Genomic DNA, 22,298 nt, shown 5'->3' on the forward strand with positions numbered 1-22,298 from the left:
TGTATGTATGACGGTTGTGTTTTGTGTGGATCCCAGAAAGAGCAGCTATTGCTAAAGTCACAGCTAATGGAGAATTCACATTTAAACAAATAATAGGTGTTGCATTATGAAATGCCCTCCACTCTATTCATACCATCAAAAAAGCATAGAAATAAGAATGAATAGAATGGGCTTCAAGCTCTAACCCTGGCAATTGACTGGTAAACTCATGGGTACACGTGTGGCTGCCGGTGTTGTGGAATGTTCTATCAACTGATGCTGGATTGCCATGGTAATGTAGAATGTTCATTCAAATAACTGATGTGGCTCATGCAATGGAATGTATTGTTTCTAATGTCAGTTGAATTGACTCAACAAATCATAGCACAGATTAAAGGGTACACTTCCTGATTTTACTTCCTGACATGGGTACCCTCAAAATGGCTGCCAGTACACCCATCATGCCATCATTGACTTGAATGGAGACGCCCTTCCATTCATTCTTATTTTCGATTGTAAAAAAGTGTGTGTGCAACATGGCATCATTCTCTATCTATCTGATCCCAAGGTCTATAGCCGTAACAGACTGCAGACAGGTGTGGAGTGTCACCCCACTGATTATAGGGGTTGATTGAGGAGAGGGAGAGAGGGGGGATGATGGGGGGAGAGAGAAATGAATAGAGATGGTGAAGGAGATAGGAGGGGCTGGGCGCGTGGCGGCAGTGTCTGCCTGTCATTAGGCTCTGTGTTGGGGTAATTAATTCATTATTGCTCCCTTTATTGAGTGAAGAGTGGAGATGATGCTTATCTCTCTAGGAGACGTCAGGGAGGCCAGGATGCAGAAGGTGGCTGTCCACAGCTGCTCTGACTAGGACGCTGGCCGTGATCAATATAGGGTCATGTACTCAGGAAAAACTCTGGGTCCGGAGATCATCCAACCACCCATCCGTCCATCTGTCTATCCTTCAACCATCCATCTTAAACCCTACTGATGTAGGCTACACATAAAAAAGCATTGAAAAGATGTGATTGTGTTTATCAATGTCATTTAAACACATTTGTGCTTCAGGTAAAACTCAGGGCTCTACGGTTGAGGAGAGGGCTGTCATAGTCTTTTTTTGTTGCTGTTTCGTTTTTATGTATTATGATATTTTAGGTTATCACAGTGAACATTGGGTTCAGTATAGAGGGTATCCCCTGACTCGCTAGTGGGGCTCCCAGATTTACACAGAGTGGGACTTTAGTGTTGTGACAAGCGACTTCAGGGGTCACACTGAAAATGACAGTGATCAAGGAGAGGGTCCACCGAGGGCAATTGACACAGTGATAAGGATGTTTGGACCGTGGGGGCTCGGCACGCGTCGCTTATGTATTTATGGGGCGCGTGTGTTTTCAGGAGGAGGGGATGCTTGGTTGATAAGGAGCTGTGTGTGTGGTCCCGTGGGGACCTTGCGATGCGGCTGTGGCAGCATCATTAGAGCAGCTCGGCCACCTGCTGTGGTACTGGGCGGTCCCCTCCCTCTCTCGGACATATGGCCCAGGCTGCCACTGTGTCCCCCTGGTGTGACCCCCAAAACCCCCAGCCACAGGAGCCAGCATGACGTGCTAGCATGCATAGCACAGCAGCACTTTACATCATAACACTTCAACATAACACATCACAGAACAACAGAATGTAACACATCACACAGCATCACTGCACGGCAGCATGTTCTGTCACATCACAACAGTTCAGCGTAAAACAGCACAGCTCAACACAACACAACACAGCAAAATATTACACATCACGTAAGAGCATAACAACACAACAAAACACACCACATCACAATACAGCTCAACATAGCACATATCACAGCTCAGCTCAACACAACACACAATATCTGATGTATTATTTCTGATGATAGTCAAATTATCTATGTGGTTCATATAATGATGGGTTGAGTCAACTTGCACCGCTTTTTGTCTGCTGTTATTTACCCATCTGATCTTGTTTTCTTCTCTGTTACTCTTTCTGTTTCTCCCATTTCTCTTGCTACCACTCTGTCGTGTCCCCCCCCCCCCCCCCCCCCCTTTCCATCCAACTCCCTCTCCTCCCCTCATTGAGATCTCATTTGTCAAGGCCGGGAGCAGCAGACAGGCAGTAGGGTATTAGTTATGCAAATATTGACGTGCCGCTTTGGCCTGGTAGCTATCAATTGAAATCAGCAAATCGATGAGCCTAATAGCTCCTCATTACACACTTGATGCATTTTCAGGGCTAGCATCGGAAGCTGTCAGCGCACCATAATCAATGCAGTCCAAAACTATTAACTGACCACGGGGCCAGACACCTTTTTAATAACGCAGCCTTTGTTTCTGTTTTTGCTATTGGGATGGGCTGGCTGGCTGGCTGAGGATGTGTGTTTTAAGATTTACTGAGTGATCTGTGCCTTGTAGAGAGACACACTCATGGCACACCGAGATAAATACCTGCTGGTAGCCCTCATTTGTGCGTACGTACACACACATCACTAACACACACACTCTGGCTTTGGTTTACACTGATGAAAAGCTAGGCTAAATCACTGGGAGTTAACATTGGGGAACACTCCCTAACAGACAGGGCCAGATAGATAGATTAAAGATTTGTCTTTTAGTGTGAATGCTGGTTAATGGATTTTAAGATTCTAAAGAATTGATATACAGTGCATTCGGAAAGTATTCAGACCCCTTTACTTTTTCTAGGTTTTGTTACGTTACAGCCTTATTCAAAAATTGATTACATTTCCCTCATCAATCTACACACAATACCCCATGATGACAAAGCAAAAACTGGTTTTTATACATTTTTGTTAATTTATTAAAAATAAAAAACTGATATCACATTTACATAAGTATTCAGACCCTTTACTCAGTACTTTGTTGAAGCATCTTTGTCAGCATTTACAGCCTTGAGTCTTCTTGGGTATGACGCTATAAGCTTGGCACACCTGTATTTGGGGAGTTTCTCCCATTCTTCTCTGCAGATCCTCTCAAACGCTGTCAGGTTGGATGGGGAGCGTCGCTGCACAGCTATTTTCAGGTCTCTCCAGAGATGTTAGATCAGGTTCAAGTCCGGGCTCTGGCTGAGCCACTCAAGGACGTTCAGAGATTTGTCCTGTAGTCTCTCCTGAGTTGTCTTGGCTGTGTGCTTAGGGTCGTTGCCCTGTTCGAAGGTGTACCTTCGCCCCAGTCTGAGGTCCTGAGTGCTCTGGAGCAGGTTATCATCAAGGATCTCTCTGTACTTTGCTCCGTTCATCTTTCCCTCGATCCTGACTAGTCTCCCAGTCCCTGTGGCTGAAAAACATCCCCACAGCATGATGCTGCCACCACCATGCTTCACCGTAGGGATGGTGCCAGGTTTCCTCCAGACGTGACGCTTGGCATTCAGGCCAAAGAGTTCAATCTTGGTTTCATCAGACCAGAGAATCTTGTTTCTCATGGTCTGAGAGTCCTTTAGGTGCCTTTTGGCAAACTCCAAGCGGGCTGTCATTTGCCTTTTACTGAGGAGTGGCTTCCGTCTGGCCACTCTACCATATTGGTGGAGTGCCTGATTGGTGGAGTGCTGCAGAGATGGTTGTCCTTCTGGAAGGTTCTCCCATCTCCACAGAGGAACTCTGTCAGAGTGACCATCGGGTTCTTGGTCACCTCCCTGACCAAGGCCCTTCTCCCCCGATTGCTCAGTTTGGCCGGGCGGCCAGCTCTAGGAAGAGTCTTGGTGGTTCCAAACTTCTTCCATTTAAGAATGATGGAGGCCACTGTGTTCTTGGGGACATTCAGTGCTGCAGACATTTTTTGGTACCCTTCCCCAGATCTGTGCATTGACACTATCCTGTCTCTGAGCTCTACGGACAATTCCTTCGACCTCATGGCTTGTTTTTTGCTCTGACATGCACTGTCAACTGTGGGACCTTATATAGACAGGTGTGTGCCTTTCCAAATCATGTCCAATCAATTGAATTTACTACAGGTGGACTCCAATCAAGTTGTAGAAACATTTCAAGGATGATCAATGGAAACAGGATGCACCTGAGCTCAATTTTGAGTCTCATAGCAAAGGGTCTGAATACTTATGTAAATAAGGTATTTCCGTTTTTTTATTTTTTGCTAAAATTTGCTAAAATTCATTATGGGGTATTGTGTGTAGATTGATGAGGATTTTTATTTATTTAATCCATTTTAGAATAAGGCTGTAACGTACCAAAATGTGGAAAAAGTCAAGGGGTCTGAATACTTTCCGAATGCACTATATTTCCTCATGTATTAACTCAGAGCTCAGGCAGAGGTATGAAAATATTACAGTTGACCTGGTTTTGCTTTATTTAAATAATCGGCCATTTGGTTCGAATGTGCATTCTTGGGTTAGCGATAACTTGATGTTTTCGGACTGAAAAGATCAGTGTTCATCCAATGTGGTTTAAACGTATTCCCAGACCCAGTCATGTATTAAACAACATGTTTAGGCCTCAAGAAGAAGCACTTTGATGCGTAAGGAAGTGCTACAGTATTTCAGTGTTTAACTATCTCAATGCCCCCTAGCGCTGAATGAAACTAACCGTTTGATGCCAAGTGAACCGTGTGTTCTGTGTACTTAGCTTAGCGCGGGGTTACGCAAACAACAATAGCAACCCACAGGTAGGCCAAGACCCATCGGGGATCCACCTGGGATCCACCAATAGGAACATAGCCGCTCCAGTTGCTCTGTTACCTTGGCATACTGGTAAGGAAGATGGTAAACAGAGATGAGTAAAAGTGTGTGTGTGTGTAACTGTGTATGTCTTTGTGTGTGTGTGCATATGCGTGCATGTGCATGACTGTGTGTGTGTGTGTGTGCGCGTGTGTGCATCTACGTGTGTGTTGGCCGGTGGTGGCAGGGATAAATCATTGGAGGCGAGGGTTATTGGAAATGCAGGGAGATGAAAGACTGAAGAAGCCAGTAATTGCCTTAAAGATCAGACTACAAAGCATTACTTTGGATTTTACAAGGCTAGCCAGCAACAAAAGAGCGGGTAATTTATGAGCTCAGCGTAAAAGAATAGCATAATTGCATAAAAAATTGATGATAATGAGCCCTAAAATGGGGAAGGTGGTTATTATGAAAGTTTGTATTCATCTTCCCCGGCTTAAATAATGGCTAGTGGCTTGATTAATGGCTTAATTTCTATAAATGAGCGGGCGAAAAAAATCTAACGCTAGACGATACCCTAAATTGAGCATTGAATTACATATCTTACTGCAGTGCTAAGAGGGAGGGGAGGGTAAGGGGGCAGGGACGTGCTTTGGACCAACAGGACCGTGTAGGATCATGCCCAGCTGTAGTGCCAGCCATCCCAACTGTAGCCAGCTCTACTCTGTCCAATTACATCCGCTATGTCAACAGCAGCAAAATGTGCCCTTTTCTCCCCACTTATTTCAATGTCACCATTAGGGTGCTCTTTGCTTGTCTTTCTGCAAATATAGCTACAAAGCACCTTTGAATGTACCTTTAATTTGTGCCCGACCTCGACACAACGTACAGTTTGTTTCCTTTATTTATTTGCTCGGCACAATGAGCGCTGTCGTAATTTAGCTCGCGGGGTATGCACTCAATTACCCAAATGAATCATTAGCAGCAATATATTCAGCTCTCGCTGTTACTGATCGACAAACTGTGGAGCAAAGTCACATTTACAAAGACGCCACGGTCTGGCACTGTAGAAATCTGTGGTAAAACAGCGCTCTCCTCTGTTTGGATTCTGGCACTGCAGCAGAAACGCCATCTCTCTCTCTTTTTCTCTCTGACAAGCACACACACACTTTCTGTCCCGGGTGGCTCAGGGAATCTGCTTTCTTTCATTGGTGTTTTAGATTTTCTCTGCTCTCTCCACCCTCTTAATCAATGCAATAGACAAACAGCTATTTAGAGGGTACAATACGCTATTGATTCCAGGTTGCTCATCAGGATGCCGTTGGACTAATTTTGGTAATGAGTTTGCTTGTGTTTTCTGCCCATCCCACACACTTAACACACACATGCACATGCCGGTGTGCGCACACACACACACACACACACACACACACAGAGCCTAAGAGGCAGATCAATCACTAACCATTGTTAGGCTCATTATAACGAGTGAATACAAGGATGAAAAATGTAAGGGCTCTCAATATGGTCCAGTATATTGATCATTCTGGTTTGATGCCCCACCAGGTCACTCAAAATGGGAGTGAGACCATTTAAAGGCCTACTCCACTCTTTACAGCCATTTTTGGTCGTGACCTAGATGGATAACTGTATGGAGAGTCATACAGCAGTTGAATGAAAATATTGAGCTGTCATGAACGTGCTGTACATTGAAGGCATCGTCTTTCTAGTATTTTTACTGTCTGTGTCTCCCTCTCTCTCTCTCTTCCCTCTGTCTTTCTCTCATCGCCGACAGACGAGCGCTGCCAGTAATGCGGTGACAATCGAGTCGCGCCGCTAAATTCATTTGCCAGATAATGTGTCAATATTAAATATCAACTTTGACCTCCCGGGCTCTCCGCTCCTCGGTCGGCACGGGTATTGATTTTTGTCTTGTATGTAGCTCAGCCCGGCCCTCTCTCTCTCTCTCTCTCAAAGTCCATTATTTTAGATTTTCCTATGAAATACATATCTTTCCCCACTGACATCTGACAAACAGCATATGGAAGTCATTTTATCTACCAATAATGTGTTTGTCAAAAAGTATGAGGCTTTAATGGATTCTGTGGGCCTTGTCCGTCCACTCAGTCGCCTGCCCGACGGGCTGTCATTGATATATCTGGGCAGATAGGGTGGGGAGTGTGTGTGTGTCCTTTATTAACTCTTACCTCAGGTGGAGGTTGGATTCATCGATCACTGATCGAAAAACAGGATTCATTGTTGACGGATTTGGCTCTCCTTCAAACTTGAACACACACACACGTTCACACACACACAAGACTCCTGATGATGCTGTGGCTGTCATGTGAAGGACAGGCCACAGTCTTCAGGAGGATATTGGGCCGGCGCTCCCGTTCTCCATCTAGCCGCACATTCAAGGTAATAACTATTTTTCTTGCTCCTCTCCTCCTCACACAACAAGACAGACTGTCATGGATGGAAGGCTTAATTCCAGTTGTCAGTCAGTTGTCCAATTCCCCCAGTAAATATAAATGGAAACGAAGTTTGTTTGAACAACATTATATCCTCCTCCTATTTTGTTTTACCTCACAGTTTGTGTGTGTGTGAAAGTGTGTTGCTGTGCCACTCACACTAACCAAATGAAAACCAGAACAAATATGAATCTATTCATTAATCAACCGGCCCAGAAAGATCTGTTGTGACAGCTTCTCTGTGGCAGTTAATGGATTAATTTAATTCCTGTCATTAGCTCAAACTGGTGTGTCTTCGGTGTGTGTGTGTGTGTGTGTGTGTGAGTATGTGTGTGTGTTTGTGTATGTGAGTGTGTGTGTTCGTTCATGTGTGTGTGTGTGTGCACACTTGATTTTACTCATTTGTGTTATTCATTGTGAGCCATTACAACCCACACCTGTTCATTGAAACTCTTTAATTTCCCTACAAGGTACTGTAGTCGCAGCTTCTGTTATTGAAGCATATGCAGACTCGCTGGAGGTCCCTTTTCTACATGGAGCTCAAGCAGAGACAGGAATGTCTCTCAGATTGACAGCTAGATAGATGGAAGTGTGCATGTGAGGATAAATGGATAGGTAAGCTAGGGATGAATATTGACTGATCGGTGGAGAGATTGACAGGCGAAAGAAGAAAAGGATTGTTCAGACTCTTACAGTTCCTACCTTCCCAGACACACATTCATAAATAAAAATGTGCCTTCCTCCTACGTCTTTTTAATTTGATGCGTAAAATGTGGATTAATTGTTTTATTTTTTACACTTAAATAGTTTCATTGTAAGAGAATAGACTGTGCTTATTAAGATTTGCTTAAAGGGGCAATCAACAATTGAAACAATAACAAAGTGGCCAACTGCCTCTGTTTTGATAAAAAGCTGAGGGATGGGCCTGGAGAAATGTAACCACTCTTAAATTCATAGACAGAGCTATTGATGCAATGACTGACCATCCAATATATTACAATTGTTGTTTTAAGCCTATTTTGAGGCTATACAATTGTTTGTTTACATTGACAATGTTTAAAAACATTTTAATATATATTCTACTTAGTCTGATGTTTTCCTAAATATACTGTGATCATCACGTACATCCCAAATGCACTACTTTTGACCCATAGGGCTCTGGTCAGAAGTAGTGCACTATATAGGGAATAGGGTGTCATTTGGGACTGATCAACCTTCTCTGTTTGTTTGTTTGTTTTCAATGTCTTGCCCTGTGTCTCTCTCTCTTTAATGGGGGTAGGCCCCAGCCCTGACCCTCTGTCAGGACCCCCTAGCTAATCTCTCCTTTTAAAAAATACAGAGATTCGGTCACATCAGAGATTTCTTAGCAGGTGCCAAAGAGCATTACTGCCAAGAGAACATGGTCAGAGTCAAGCATCCTAAATGTAATCGGTTCACTTCCCCTGATGTCCGTGTCAATGTTTACTTGAGGGCGGCTAACAAATGTGTGACCTCTCCTCCCTAACGCTGCTAACCTCTCTCTCACTTTCTCCCCCTGTCTCTCCACCTCTCTCTCTCAATCTCTATTTCTCCCTCTCGCTCCCTCTCTCTCTGTGTTTCTGTTTCCAGAGGGGACGTCGCTGGCGGAGCAAGTGCGAAGGATAAAGGACATTGAAGCCATTGAGAGCGAATCCTTTGTTCCCCAGGCTTTCAAATCATCCCGAGACGGTGTCAAGGTGCGCTTTCTCTCTCTCTCTCTCCTTCTCTGTTCGCTTCTTTCTCTCTCTTATTTGATTTCCTTCCTCCCCCTCCAGTTTTTATTCCATCTGTCCAAGAGCGGCTCCCGGACCCAAATTAAACCATTCCCATTCAATGACGTTTGCTCCGTCCGTTCGAGACGAGAAAGGGGTCCGGCCGGGACTGTTTTTTGATCTGCTCGGCCGCCACAAAAGCGGGATAGCCGTCACAAAAGCCACCACGGCGGGCCTCTGTCCCTCGCCCTCTCTCTGTCTCCACAGACACAGCGGCAGAAGCACAGAAGTCATTATTGAAATGCTCCTGCCTGGGAAAACGTGGAGGATATTAGATTTGTTGGCAATCATTGCCGATCCTGGGAGGGTTAGGACAAAAGGTGACAGTCCAAGTGGAGCGGGTTGACAGATTACACCAGGTACTGGGACCGGGACCTGTATCTATCGCTCTGTGTGTGCTGTTGCTCTCTTATTTAAAATGTTCTGTCTCTCTCTCTATGTCTCATCACGGTTGTACCTGGCCTGTGTAAGTGGTATGAGAGGAGGACAAGGAAAGGGAAGTGATAGCGTATGGTTGTCTTACCTACCTTAGTTGAATGCACTGATTGTACGTTTCTCTGGATAAGAGCGTCTGCTAAATGACTAAAGTGTAAATGTAATTGAGGTACTTCTTATAGTTAAGGGTCCTCAGCTCCCTAACTTGAGGCGCGCAGGGGCCAAACACCTGCAGCCCTCTCCAGTTAGCACTCAGTTAGCCACCGATTTACACTCTGCAAGTTCAAATAGAGGCCCTAATGAAATAATGAGGATACAGGGTGTGAGGAGAGGGCTGTGACCCCCAAGCTGCCAAGGCCTAACCCCCTTCCATCCCCACTCGGGTAGGGCGGGCACCTGTAGAATTTTCCATCAGGATCCACATGCGGGCACATACACCCTGATCAGTGTCCCTCCTGGCTGCAAGAAGTGCATGTGTTTACCAAGGACACAAGCACACTGCTCAGAAGACCTAGTCAGTACTTCAGACTTATACTCATACTGCCATCTTCTGGCCAAACACCAAACTACATCTGCTGCCTTTGTCATTTCTCTGCATGAGTGTTCTAGCTCGTTTATGCAAGCAGCACATTTGTTGTTCATGTCAGTAAATGTGATGTGATGAATAAATGGGACATTACAGTACTATACCATGTGATTAATATGTTTGGTCCGACTTGGTGTGATGTAGAGTTCCAAAATTCTGGTTACTTTCCCAAAATTCCAAGGTTTTCCAGAAATGCAGACTGGAAGATTCCTGGAATTAGGAGAGAATAAGCAGGAAGTCTAGAATCCCCTAACCAGGATATCTGGAGAACCTGGGAATTTTGCAGCCCTAGTGTAATGTTATATCAACGGGTATTCTGTATGTGTTTTTAGACTGAGTCAGTGAAAGTCGAGCAGGAACCAGACGACCCACCTCTGCTCCTTACAGACATCATCTCTCTACCTACTACAATCCGCTACAATGACAGCGACACGCTAGCACACCCCAGTGTAAGTTCTCCCCTAACACACACACACTCTTTTCTGTTGGGACACACAAACACACACACAGGAATATGAAAGGTTACTGAAGTATCGCATAGATTGTCTCAGGGTGTTGGGCCCACTTATTACCCACACATGTCCCCTCAGACTCTTTCACTCACACACGCACACACACACAACCCTCCTTCTTGTAAGAGCTGTGTGGAGTCATTTATCTCCCTGCAGGGGGAAATGAGTTAGCCCTGACACATGCAGATCAACCCACGACAGCCTGATCTATGGCAGCAATATGCCCCAGGCGGGGGAGCGCCAATCAGGAATAATGATTCCCCATTACCCCTACTGTAGATAATGTCATCTCAAACTCGATACTGCTGCGACACCCCAGAGCCATGGTGGGGGGTGGGGGGGGCTGATCTAGTCATCATGTCGAACCCTAGATAACACACAGCGAACGGTGTACACCCCATACTGTGGGTTAGGCCGTACGTGTATGTGTGTGTGTGTCGTCGTGTTTAAGGCGAGAGATGAGTGATTCACAAGGCCGTTACACACCAGACACTGCATATTTAGCTTTCCTAAGCTACCAGACGCACGTTGGATAAATCAAACGTTGTTATATACACACAGAGACACTGGATATGAAGAGATGGAAATGATCTGTCTTTTGAATGGGTTTTCTTTGTCAGGCGGCCCGTGCTCTGTGAAAGGCTGTAGTGGATCTTTAGGGTGTCTTCAACCTCCAAATAGTAGAAAACTAAATAGAAACCTGCACTTAAATTTGCCTTAACTGAAGCGAATTGTGTGACCTGGTTGTAATCATATGGTTCCCTTGACAAATGTTGTTATCAAGGCAGAGAATTTAGGCCTCTTAGTAGGGTTGCAAAATTCTAACCAAAATTCTGGAAAACCAGGGAATTTTGGGAAAGATACCAGAATTTTGCGTTCCTACTTCTTAGTGTGCTGCACATGATACTCAATGGGGAAAATAAATGATCCATTCTAGACAATAATCCATAAAAAAAATCCATATACTAGACATATACACTAACCAGCCAGTTTATTAGGTACACCCATTAAGTACCGGGTTGGATCCCCTGTTGCCTCCAGAACAGCCTGAATTCTTCGGGGCGTGGATTCTACAAGCTGTCAGAAACGTTTGTTGCTCTATTGTTATCAAGGGACTAGCTTTTGCCAGGATGGGGCCATGGACTCGTGCTGCTTACGCCAAATCCACTCATCCCTCACTTTCTCTCCCCTCAGACTCTTTCACATCCACACACACACACACACACACACACACACACACACACACACACACACACACACATATATACACACCTTTCTCCAGACCCTGTCACTCGTCCCCATAACTTCTCTGTCTGGTTGTTTGTGTGTTGTGTTGTCTAGTCATCTGTGTCTAACCAGTGTACTGTGCTCCTCTCTGCGTTCTCTTCTAGTTGTTCCTGGACAAGGAGAAGGCCGAGGAGATGTGGCTCAACAGGCTGATGTCCCTCCGCCAGGAGAGGCTCATGGGAAGTCCTGTGCCCTGATTGGACGAGCAGCTCCCCGGACCAATGGAATCATCTGAACTGAGGAAACTTTGGTCCTGGACTAAATCCACCTGTCCTCACCATGAGTAGGGCCAGGAGTTTTTCCTGACCACGTGACCTAGCTCTAGTTAGTCTATCCTTGTCAGATCACAAGGTCAGGAACAACTCCCTGTCCCTAAACATTTATACATTTTTATTTAATCCCTCATTCGCTGGACTTCCCTCAGACTTTTTGTCAAGAAACTACAAAGCTTCTGTCTTTAAGAAGATTTGTATTTTTGTTTATTTTTTTAATATCCCAAATGAGTTATTGAAATGATACATAGAAAATGTGCACTGTCTTTTGGATATGTCAAACGTTGATCAATTGTGTTTGAGTGAATTTTATAGAAATGAAATCTCCCCTATGAAGAAAATCCATGATTAGTAGACTGAGTCCTGTTTATTGACTGTTTTGAACCTGATGTTTCTCATCTAGGCAACAGTGCCTTCCGAAAGTATTCACACCCCTTGACTTTTTCCACATTTTGTTGTTACAGCCTGAATTTAAAATGGATTACGTTTAGATTTTTTGACACTGGCCTACACACAATACCCAATAATGTCAAAGTGGAATTATGTTTTTCAAAATTTGTACAAATTAATTTAAAATTAAAAGCTGAAATGTCTTGAGTCAATAAGTATTCAGCCCCTTTGTTATGGCAAGCCTCAATACGTTCAGGAGTAAAAATGTGCTTAACAGGTGACATAATACGTTTCATGGACTCACTCTGTGTGCAATAATAGTGTTTAACATGCTTTTCGAATGACTATCATCTCTGTACCCCACACATGCTATTATCTGAAAGGTCCCTCAGTCGAGCAGTGAATTTCAAACACAGATTCAACCACAAAGACCAACAAGGTTTTCCAGTGCCTTGCAAAGAAGGGCACCTATTGGTAAATGGGTACAAATAAAATATATATTGAATATCCCTTTGTGCATAGTGAAGTTATTAATTACACTTTGGATGGTGTATCAATACACCCAGTCACTACAAAGATACAGGCATCCTTCCTAACTCAGTTGCTGGAGAGGAAGGAAACTGCTCAAGGGTTTCAGCATGGTGACTTTAAAACAGTTACAGAGTTTTAATGGTTGTGATAGGAGAAAACTGAGGATAGATCAACAACATTGTAGTTACTACACAATGCTAAGCTAATGGACAGAGTGAAAAGAAGGAAGCTTGTACAGAATAAAAATAGTCCAAAGCATGCATCCTGTTTGCAACAAGGCACTAAAGTAATACTGCAAAGAATATGGCAAAGCAATTAACTTTTTGTCCTGAATACAAAGTGTTTTGTTTTGGGCAAATCCAATACAACACATTACTGCGTACCACTCTCCATATTTTCAAGCATAGTGGTGGCTGCATCATGTTATGGGTATGCTTGTAATCGTTAAGGACTGGGGAGTTTTTCAGAAACAGAATGGAGCTAGGCACAGGCAAAGTCCTAGAGGAAAGCCTGGTTCAGTCTGCTTTTCACTAGACACTGGGAGATGAATTCACCTTTCAGAAGGACAATAACCTAAAACACAAGGTCAAATCTACACTGGAGTTGGTTACCAAGAAGACTAGTGAATGTTCCAGAGTGGCCTAGTTACAGTTTTGACTTAAAGCTACTTGAAAATCTATGGCAAGACCTGAAAATTGCTGTCTAGCAATGATCAACAACCAATTTTACAGAGTTTGAAGATTTTTGAAAAGAATAATGGCAAATATTGTAAAATCCAGGTGTGCAAAGCTCTTACCCAGAAAGACACAGCTGTAATCACTGCCAAAAGCGATTCTAACATGAATTGACTCTGGTGTGAATAGTTATGGAAATTAGATATTTCTGTATTTCATTTTCAATACATTTGCTAACATTTCTAAACACTTTGTCATTATGGGGTGTTGTGTGTAGATGGGTGAGAGTCACAAAATCAATTAAATCCATTTTGAATTCAGGCTGTAACACAACAAAATGTGGGATAAGTCAAGGGGTATGAATACTTTCTGAAGGCACTGTATCTGGGTGGAAATATTTGTTGTAAGTAGTGTCTTGGAGAAGCATTTGATTTTTAATATGATTTTGTTGCTGTTTTTGTAATAAACTTGTAATAAAGGCAAACGTTTGGACACACCTACTCATTCCAGGGTTTTTCTTTATTTGTACTATTTTCTACATTGTAGAATAATAGTGAAGACATCAAAACTATGAAATAACACATGGAATCATGTAGTAACTAAAAATGTTTTACGCAAATCAAAGTATATTTTATATTTGAGATTCTTCAAATAGCCACCCTTTGCCTTGACAGCTTTGCACACTTGGCTTTCTCTCAACCAGCTTCATGAGGTAGTCACCTGGAATGCATTTAAATTAACAGGTGTACCTTGTTAAAAGTTAATTTGTGGAATTTCTTTCTTTCTTAATGCGTTTGAGCCTATCAATTGTGTTGTGACAAGGTAGGGGAGGCATTGTCCATATTATGGCAAGAACAGCTCAAATAAGCAAAGAGTAACGACAGTCTATCATTACTTTAAGACATGAAGGTCAGTCAATACGGAACATTTGAACTTTGAACTTTGAAAGTTTCTTCAAGTGCAGTCGCAAAAACCATCAAGCGCTATGATGAAACTGGCTCTCATGAGGACCGTCACAGGAATGGAAGACCCAGAGTTACCTCTGCTGCAGAGGATAAGTTCATTAGAGTTACCAGCCTCAGATATTGCAGCCCAAATAAATGCTTCACAGAGTTCAAGTAACAGACACATCTCAACATCAACTGTTCAGAGGGGACTGTGTGAATCAGGCCTTCATGGTCAAATTGCTGCAAAGAAACCACTACTAAAGGACACCAATAAGAAGAAGAGACTTGCTTGGGCCAAGAAACACGAGCAATGGACATTAGACCAGTGGAAATGTGTTCCAACCGCCGTGTCTTTGTGAGACGCGGTGTGGGTGAATGGATGATCTCCGCATGTGTAGTTCCCATTGTAAAGCGTGGAGGTGCTTTGCTGGTGACACTGTCTGTGATTTATTTAGAATTCAAGGCACACTTAACCAGCAATGCTACCACAGCATTATGCAGCGATACGCCATCCCATGCGGTTGTGTCAAAGGGCAGTAGGTTGGTTTTGAACCTACTTATGCCAGAAGCTGCGGAATTACCTCTAGACAGGCCAGGCCACTGAGTATCAAATCAATATGTTTTGGTTGCGTACACATGTGCAGATGTTATCGCAGGTGCAGCGAAATGTTTATTTTTCTAGCTCCAACAGTGAAGCATACCTAACAATACAAAGCAATCAAAGAAAGAAAAATGTATTAAGAAATATCAGAATGAGCAATGGCAATGTCAGGATTTTTTAGCCTTGAGACAATTGAGACATGGATTGTGTATGTGTGCCATTCAGAGGGTGAATGGGCAAGACAAGTGATTTAAGTGCCTTTCAATAGGGTATGGTAGTAGGTGCCAGGCGTACCGGTTTGAGTGTGACAAGAACTGCCACGCTGCTGGGTTTTTCACGCTCAACCGTCTCCCGTGTGTCTCAAGAATGGTCCACCACCCAAAGGACATCCAGCCAACTTGACACAACTGTGGGAAGCATTGGAGTCAACATGGGCCAACATCCCTGTGGAACCCTATCGACACCTTGTAGAGTCCATGTCCCAACGAAGTGAGGGCAAAAGAGGGTGTAACTCAATATTAGGAAGGTTTTCCTGATGTTTTGTACACTCAGTGTATGTATACAGTATAATGGTGTGTATAGACAGTATGGACAGTATATTAATAGGAAAGGTGTTTACATCAGTAGTTATATAGGATGAGCCTTGACTAGAATACAGTATGTAAACATTATTAAAGTGACCAGTGTTCAATGACTATGTACATAGGGCAGCAATCTCTAAGGTGCAGGGTAGAGTACCAGGTAGTAGCCTGCTAGTAACAGTGACTAAGTTCAGGGCAGGGTACTGGGCTGAGGCTGGCTACTGGTGACTATTCAACAGTCTGATGGCCTGGAGATAGAAGCTGTTTTTCAGTCTCTCTGCCCCAGCTTTGATGCACCTGTACTGTCTCCGCCTTCTAGATGGCAGCGGTGTGAACAGGCCGTGGCTCGGGTGGCTGAGGTCCTTGATGATCTTCTTGGCTTTCCTGTGACACCGGGGCACTCTGCCTGCCCTACAGGCCAACTACAGCACCCGGTGTGCTGACCGCATCACCCTGTAGAGAGCCCTGAGGTTGCGGACGGTGAAATTGCTGTACCAGGCAGTGATACAGCCAGACGATGCTCTCAATGGTGCATTTGTAGATGTTTTAGGGGCCAAGCCACATTTCTTCAGCCTCCTGAGGTTGAAGAGGCGCTGTTGTGCCTTCTTCAATACACTGTCTGTGTGGATGAACCATTTCAGGTTGTCAGTGATGTGCACGCCTGGGAACTTGAAGCTTTTCACCCTTTCCACTGTGGCCCTGTCGATGTGGATTGGGGGTGTGCTGTCTCTGCTGTCTCCTGAAGTCCACAATCAGCTCCTTCGTAGTGTTGACGTTGAAGGAGAGGTTGTTTTCCTGGCACCACTCCGCCAGGGCCCTCACCTCCTCTCTGTAGGCTGTCTCGTTGCTGTTGGTGAATCAGGCCTGCCACTGTTGTATCGTCAGCAAACTTGAGTAGATTTTATATGACAGTCAGGTGGCTATCCAGCTCCCTCAGATGTCTCAGATCTATTCTACCTGTTCTTAACAGAGTTCCGATGACTTATGATGCTGACCTATCGCCATGTGAGTGTCAGGAGAGTCACAGGACACAAATAGAGCCCAGCGTTCTGTGTTCCTGTCTGGGCAGTGGGGTGGCTGAGGGCTGGGCTGGCCTGGTCCAGATTGACGCTCTATTTGTGGGCTGGGGCAGATGGTAGACTTATAACAGGACGAAGGAAGAGATGGAGAGCTGTGGTTAGCTCTCCTACTCCCAGGCTGCATGCGTACTAGTGAAATGTCACTGTGAGCGTGAATATACTTAGTCATTTTAAGACGTTTATTGGCAAATTTGCCTATTTTATTTTTTTCTGAGTGAATTATTATTTATGTGGCCTTGTATTTGTGTTGTTGTGTGCATCATGAGCACACAACAACTCTGCTCGAGCACTTATGATTTTACACGTCTGCATATCTGTCTGTGTCTATTTTCTGTTTCAGTGTGTGCCCCCGGTGTGTGTGTGTGTGTGTGTGATTGTGTGTGTGTTGTATGTTGAGGGTGGGCTTCAAGGGTCTGTTTGTAACTCTCAGCAGATGGTCCTCCTTACATCAGTCAGCCACATGCCAGAGTGTCGGGTAGCAGAACCCACTCACCAGAGAGCTGGGTGTCCTTACAGTCAGCTGCTACTAAACATTTAGACAAAGGGCTACTTTTGTCAACTTCAAACAGGAGGATTCCGATTTTTGTGTGATGAGAGCTACAATAGGCCTTCTGACAAAGACTTGACTACATGCCAACCCCCATTCATATAAGCTGATTAGCATAGCTAGCATACAGAAATCAGTGGTGGTAGTCAGTCATTTTTAACTGTAATGCAGTTGATTGCTAAAGATGCCATAAACATGTGTTGGGGTTGACATTCATCATACCCCCGATTTTTACCTCAACATAGTGTTAAATACACATAGAAACAATAGCCTAAATGAAGGGTAATTTTGCTGGGGGGGTATTGAGAAGACTCTGGATATTTCCCCCACGGCCCTTTCCTTCACACGTTTCCATGGCAATTCCATTATTTTCTTCAAGTTCGATTTACCTATTTTCCGCATCTATTGACCCTGTCGGTATTAGATAGAACGTCACGGCCCCGCCGCCTGTCGGGAAAACAACCGGTGGTTACCTAGTTTAACCCATTGGCTCACAGCAAATACTTAGCCTTTTTTAGCAATTTTCTTTTTGTCTGCATGTTTTAGTCAATTACAAAACGACATTTAAGCAAAGTACATGTCTAAAGATTACTTTTCAACATTGCCTGCTCCGGAGTGTTCTCACTACTTAGAAAAACATAATATTGTAGGGCTTCGGTCATGCCTTCTTTTCATGACGGTGCTAGCAGCCACGTGAGTGCTAGCTAGCTACCAACTGGAACATTAAGCTAGCTAAGACCAACAACACAAACTATACAGCTACAAGTAGTTTGTGGCGTTACAAACGGACTATACTAAACAAGTTAAATGTTTTACCTGTGATTAAATGTTTTCCACACACATAGCTACAAGTAGCCTACTTGGACACCAGGTCCCCACATTTCCCACTCTCCCATGCCGAATAGCCTGAAGCCACAGGGCTCTTCTTGCAGGCTCTATTTCCCAACGTGGGTGCATTGCGAACCGTAAGTCAGGATTTTTGACCTGGTTACATGTAAATTGAACTACATAGCAGCTTTTTGGCATGTTTTATTATTTCTGTATAACAAAAAAATCGACAACGAAGTATTATACGTACATAGTCCCAGTCGGTATTCACATAATAATAAGGAATGTTGTAATGTTTTCATCAAGGGTGGTCAACCATCTTCCAGGAGAGCTAATGGGTGTGCAGGCTTTTATTCCTGTTCCCCTAGCAAACCACATTTTAGAAATTAGCTGCTCAACCGGACCTTGATAAACTGTCTCTGATGTGTTTGAGCAGTGCTTGATCAAAAGCCTGCACACCAGTGGTGGCTGGTGGGAGGAGCTATAGGAGGACAGGCTCATTGTAATGGCTGGAATGAAATAAATAGAATGGTATCAAACCCATCAAACATATGGAAACCACGTTTGACTCCGTTCCGTTTATTCCATTCCAGCCATTACAATGAGCCCGTCCTCCTATAGCTCCTCCCACCAGCCTCCACTGCTGCACACCCAGTAGCTCTCTAGACTGAGGGTTGACCACATGTCTTTTATATAGTTGCTTAACAGGTATTCTACTTTGCTCAACAACAGGAGATGGTACATGGGATCAGAGAGCAGCCTCCCAGTGTTGCCCTTTCTACCTTCTAGGATTATCGCCATGGCTGTGTACATCCCGCCCCAAGCCGACACCAAAAAGGCTCTCAAAGATTTTAATTGGACTCTGAACAAACTGAAGACCGCATTCCCGGAGGCAGCGTTCATTGTTGCGGGGGACTTTATCAAAAGTAATTTGAGAACCATGCTCCCAAATTATTACCAACACACAACTGTCTAACTCGCAGAAATTCTACTATTAACCACTGCTACACACCTTTTCGACACGGGTATAAGACCCTCTCCCGTCCTCCTTTCGGCAAATCCGACCATGACTCCATCTTACTTCTCCCCGCCTACAAACAAAAACTCAAGAGGGAAGTTACGGTGGTCAGGTTTGTACAGCGTTGGTCCGACCAATCAGCTCCAAGACTCTTTTAATCACGTGGACTGGAATATGTTCCGGGTTGCCTCTGGAGATAACATCAATGAATACGCCAACTCAGTCACCGGATTCATAAAAAAATGCATGGATGAGGTGATACCAATAGTGTCTTTCAAAACGTTCTCGAATCAAAAACCATGGATTGATAGCAGCCTTGTAGGAAAACTGAAAGAGAGAGATGCTGCTTATAAACAGGGCAAGGTGACCAGGGACAGTAGTATGGTTAAATAGTACAAATAGGACCTACACAGATCGATCAAGATGGCGAGACACAAGTCAGCGGGTCGGATACTAGGCGTATGTGTCAGGGGCTCCTAACAATCACGGATTACAAAAATAAAGCCAGCCACATCGCGGTCACCAACGCCACCCTACCGGAGGAGCTAATCACCTTTTTCTCTCGATTCGAGCACAATGACCCTGAGCTGACGAGGAGAGCCCCCAATGACAACTTGGGCTACACACTTACAGTCTCCACTGAGGACGTATGCAAGTCATTCAAAGGTATTAACCCTCGCAAGGCTGCCGGCCCAGACGGCATCCCTAGCCGTGCCATCAGAGCATGTGCAGACCAGCTGGCTGTTGTGTTCTTGGACATTTTCAATCTCACCCTAGCTCAGGTCGCTATACCCACCTGCTTCAAGATGTCCACTATCATCCCTGTGCCCAAGAAAGGGAAAGTAACTGAACTGAATGACTACCGACAAGTAGCACCCACTTCCGTCATCATGAAGTGCTTCGAGAGGCTAGTCAAAGACCATATCACCTCCTCCCTCCCCGAGACACTCAACCCGCTCCAATTCGCCTACCGCCCTGACAGATCCACAGACGACGCAATCGCCATTGCACTGCACACTGCACACTGCCTTTACCCACCTGGACAAAAGGAATGCATATGTGAGGATGCTGTTCATCGACTACAGCTCGTCTTTCAATACCATAGTGCCCTGTAAGCTCATTACAAAGCTCACAGCCCTGGGTCTGAACTCCTCCCTACGCAACTGGGCCCTGGACTTCCTGACGGGCCGCCCCCAGGTGGTGAAGGTAGGCAACATTACCTCCTCGACACTGATTCTCAACACAAGGGCCACACAAGGGTGCGTCCTCCGTTCCGTTCTGTAGTCCCTGTATACCCACGACTGCGTACCCACGACACAGTTCCAACTCCATCATCAAGTTCGCTGACGACACAACAGTAGTAACCCTGATTACCAACAACAACGACACAGCCTACAGGGAGGAGGTAGGCACTCTGACGGCGTGGTGCCAGGTAAACAACCTCTCCCTCAACGTTAGCGAAACAAAGGAGCTGATTGTGGACTTCAGGAGGATTCAGGCTGGACACACCCCGATCCTCATCAATGGGGCCGCCATGGAGACTGTCAATAACTTCAAATTCCTCGTCGTTCACATCTCAGAGAAGCTGAAATGGTTTAACCACACGGACACCGTGGTGAAGAAGGCACGACATTGACTCTTCAACCTCAGGATGCTGAATACATTTGGCCTGTCTCCGAGGGCATACTGTCAGGCTGCAACACAGCATGGTATGGCAACTCCACCGCCGCGGACCGCAAGGCGCTTCAGAGGGTGATTCGCGCAGCCGAACGCACCATTGGGTGCACACTGCCTGCCCTCCAGGACACCTACTACACCAGGTGTCGCAGGAAGGCCAAGAAGATCATCAGGGACCCCAGCCATCCGAGCCACGGACTGTTCTCCCCACTTCCATCACTCAGACACGGGCAGTACAGGAGCATCATGGCAAAACTGGAAGACTGGCCAATAGCTTCTACCCTCAGACCAGGTTGCTGAATAGCCAACACTAGTCAGCTACCTGCTCCCACCTCCCCCCAGCTACTCCCCCTATGGATATTTCCCCCCCACACCCCCTCAACGGTCACTTACCTATACATGCTGCTCCCCCTATGGACATCTTCCCCCCACCCACCCAACTGACATTTACTCTGACCCCACCCCAACCACATTCATCACTGTTGTTGTTTTTTTATAATAATTTGTATTGTTTTGATTTCACTTGGTCCCCACACCCCCTCAATGGCCATGCTGCTCCCCCTATGGTCATCCCCCCCCCACCCCCTAAAGTCTTTACTCTGCCTCCCCCCCAATGGACATTTAGTTATTCATCACTGCTACAGTTATGATGTATATAGTGCTATTTCTATTTATTTTGTATTACCATCTTCATTATTGTATTTCACTTAGTCCTTCTTGTTGGAGCTCGGAGCCTAAGATTTTCACTGTACCCTGCAATCACACCTGCAACCCTGTACATGTGACTATTAAACACTCCAAATCTGAATCTCTGATACCACATTACGCTTAGTTTTTTTATACGTTTATACGTATAATTGACTAAAACAAGCAGACAACAAGAAAATTGGGTTTAAGAGATGTCAAGTTTTTGCTGTGAGCCAATGGGGTAACCTAGGTAACCACAGGTTGTTTTCCCCACAGGCAGGCAGGGTTGCGACCAATGACCTATATAAACCCTGGATTGCTGATGCTATGTATTGACAGGCTTTGAAGCCACCTGTCGGCGATATTGGCACTCCCTAGGAAAAGTAATCTGTAGGAATGAATAGAATTAACTGTTTCAAAGACAAAATTACATTTATTTAAGTATTTTTTGTTGTAGTGGGGACAGTAACATTAGTACTCTCTAAAAATGTATACTGTATACTTTAAAATATACTATTTTTAAATGTTTTGCATTATGCAGGTATGCATTAAGGTGTCTGTAATAGAATAAATGTGTCAAAAACGAATCTAGACATGAATAAATGCATTTCTATAGCTTCCAAAATCGTTTTTTTTACAATTGAGGAGTACCAAGATGACTGCGCTGTGGCTTCAGTACAGCGGCCCCTGTCAGTCAACAATGCAGGGTTTATACACATCATTGGTCACAACGTTCTATTTAATACCGACTGGATCTATTGGAA

The 22,298-nt window shown here is 44.6% G+C and overlaps 1 protein-coding gene across 1 annotated transcript; it reads left to right on the forward strand.

The window, feature by feature from the left end:
• Positions 1 to 419: 419 nt before the first annotated feature.
• On the forward strand, positions 420 to 12,873 carry LOC311101484 (serine/Arginine-related protein 53-like; the record flags this gene model as incomplete). Its single annotated transcript, XM_084142636.1, has 4 exons — positions 420 to 429; positions 8,701 to 8,807; positions 10,236 to 10,352; positions 11,807 to 12,873. 4 exons carry the CDS (start codon positions 420 to 422, stop codon positions 11,897 to 11,899), a joined length of 327 nt encoding a protein of 108 aa, XP_083998762.1. The 3' UTR covers positions 11,900 to 12,873.
• Between the last annotated feature and the right edge of the window lie 9,425 nt (positions 12,874 to 22,298).

The sequence above is a fragment of the Coregonus lavaretus genome (genome assembly GCF_964263955.1).
Source record: "Coregonus lavaretus genome assembly, chromosome: 26".
In the NCBI taxonomy this organism is placed as follows: domain Eukaryota; kingdom Metazoa; phylum Chordata; class Actinopteri; order Salmoniformes; family Salmonidae; genus Coregonus; species Coregonus lavaretus.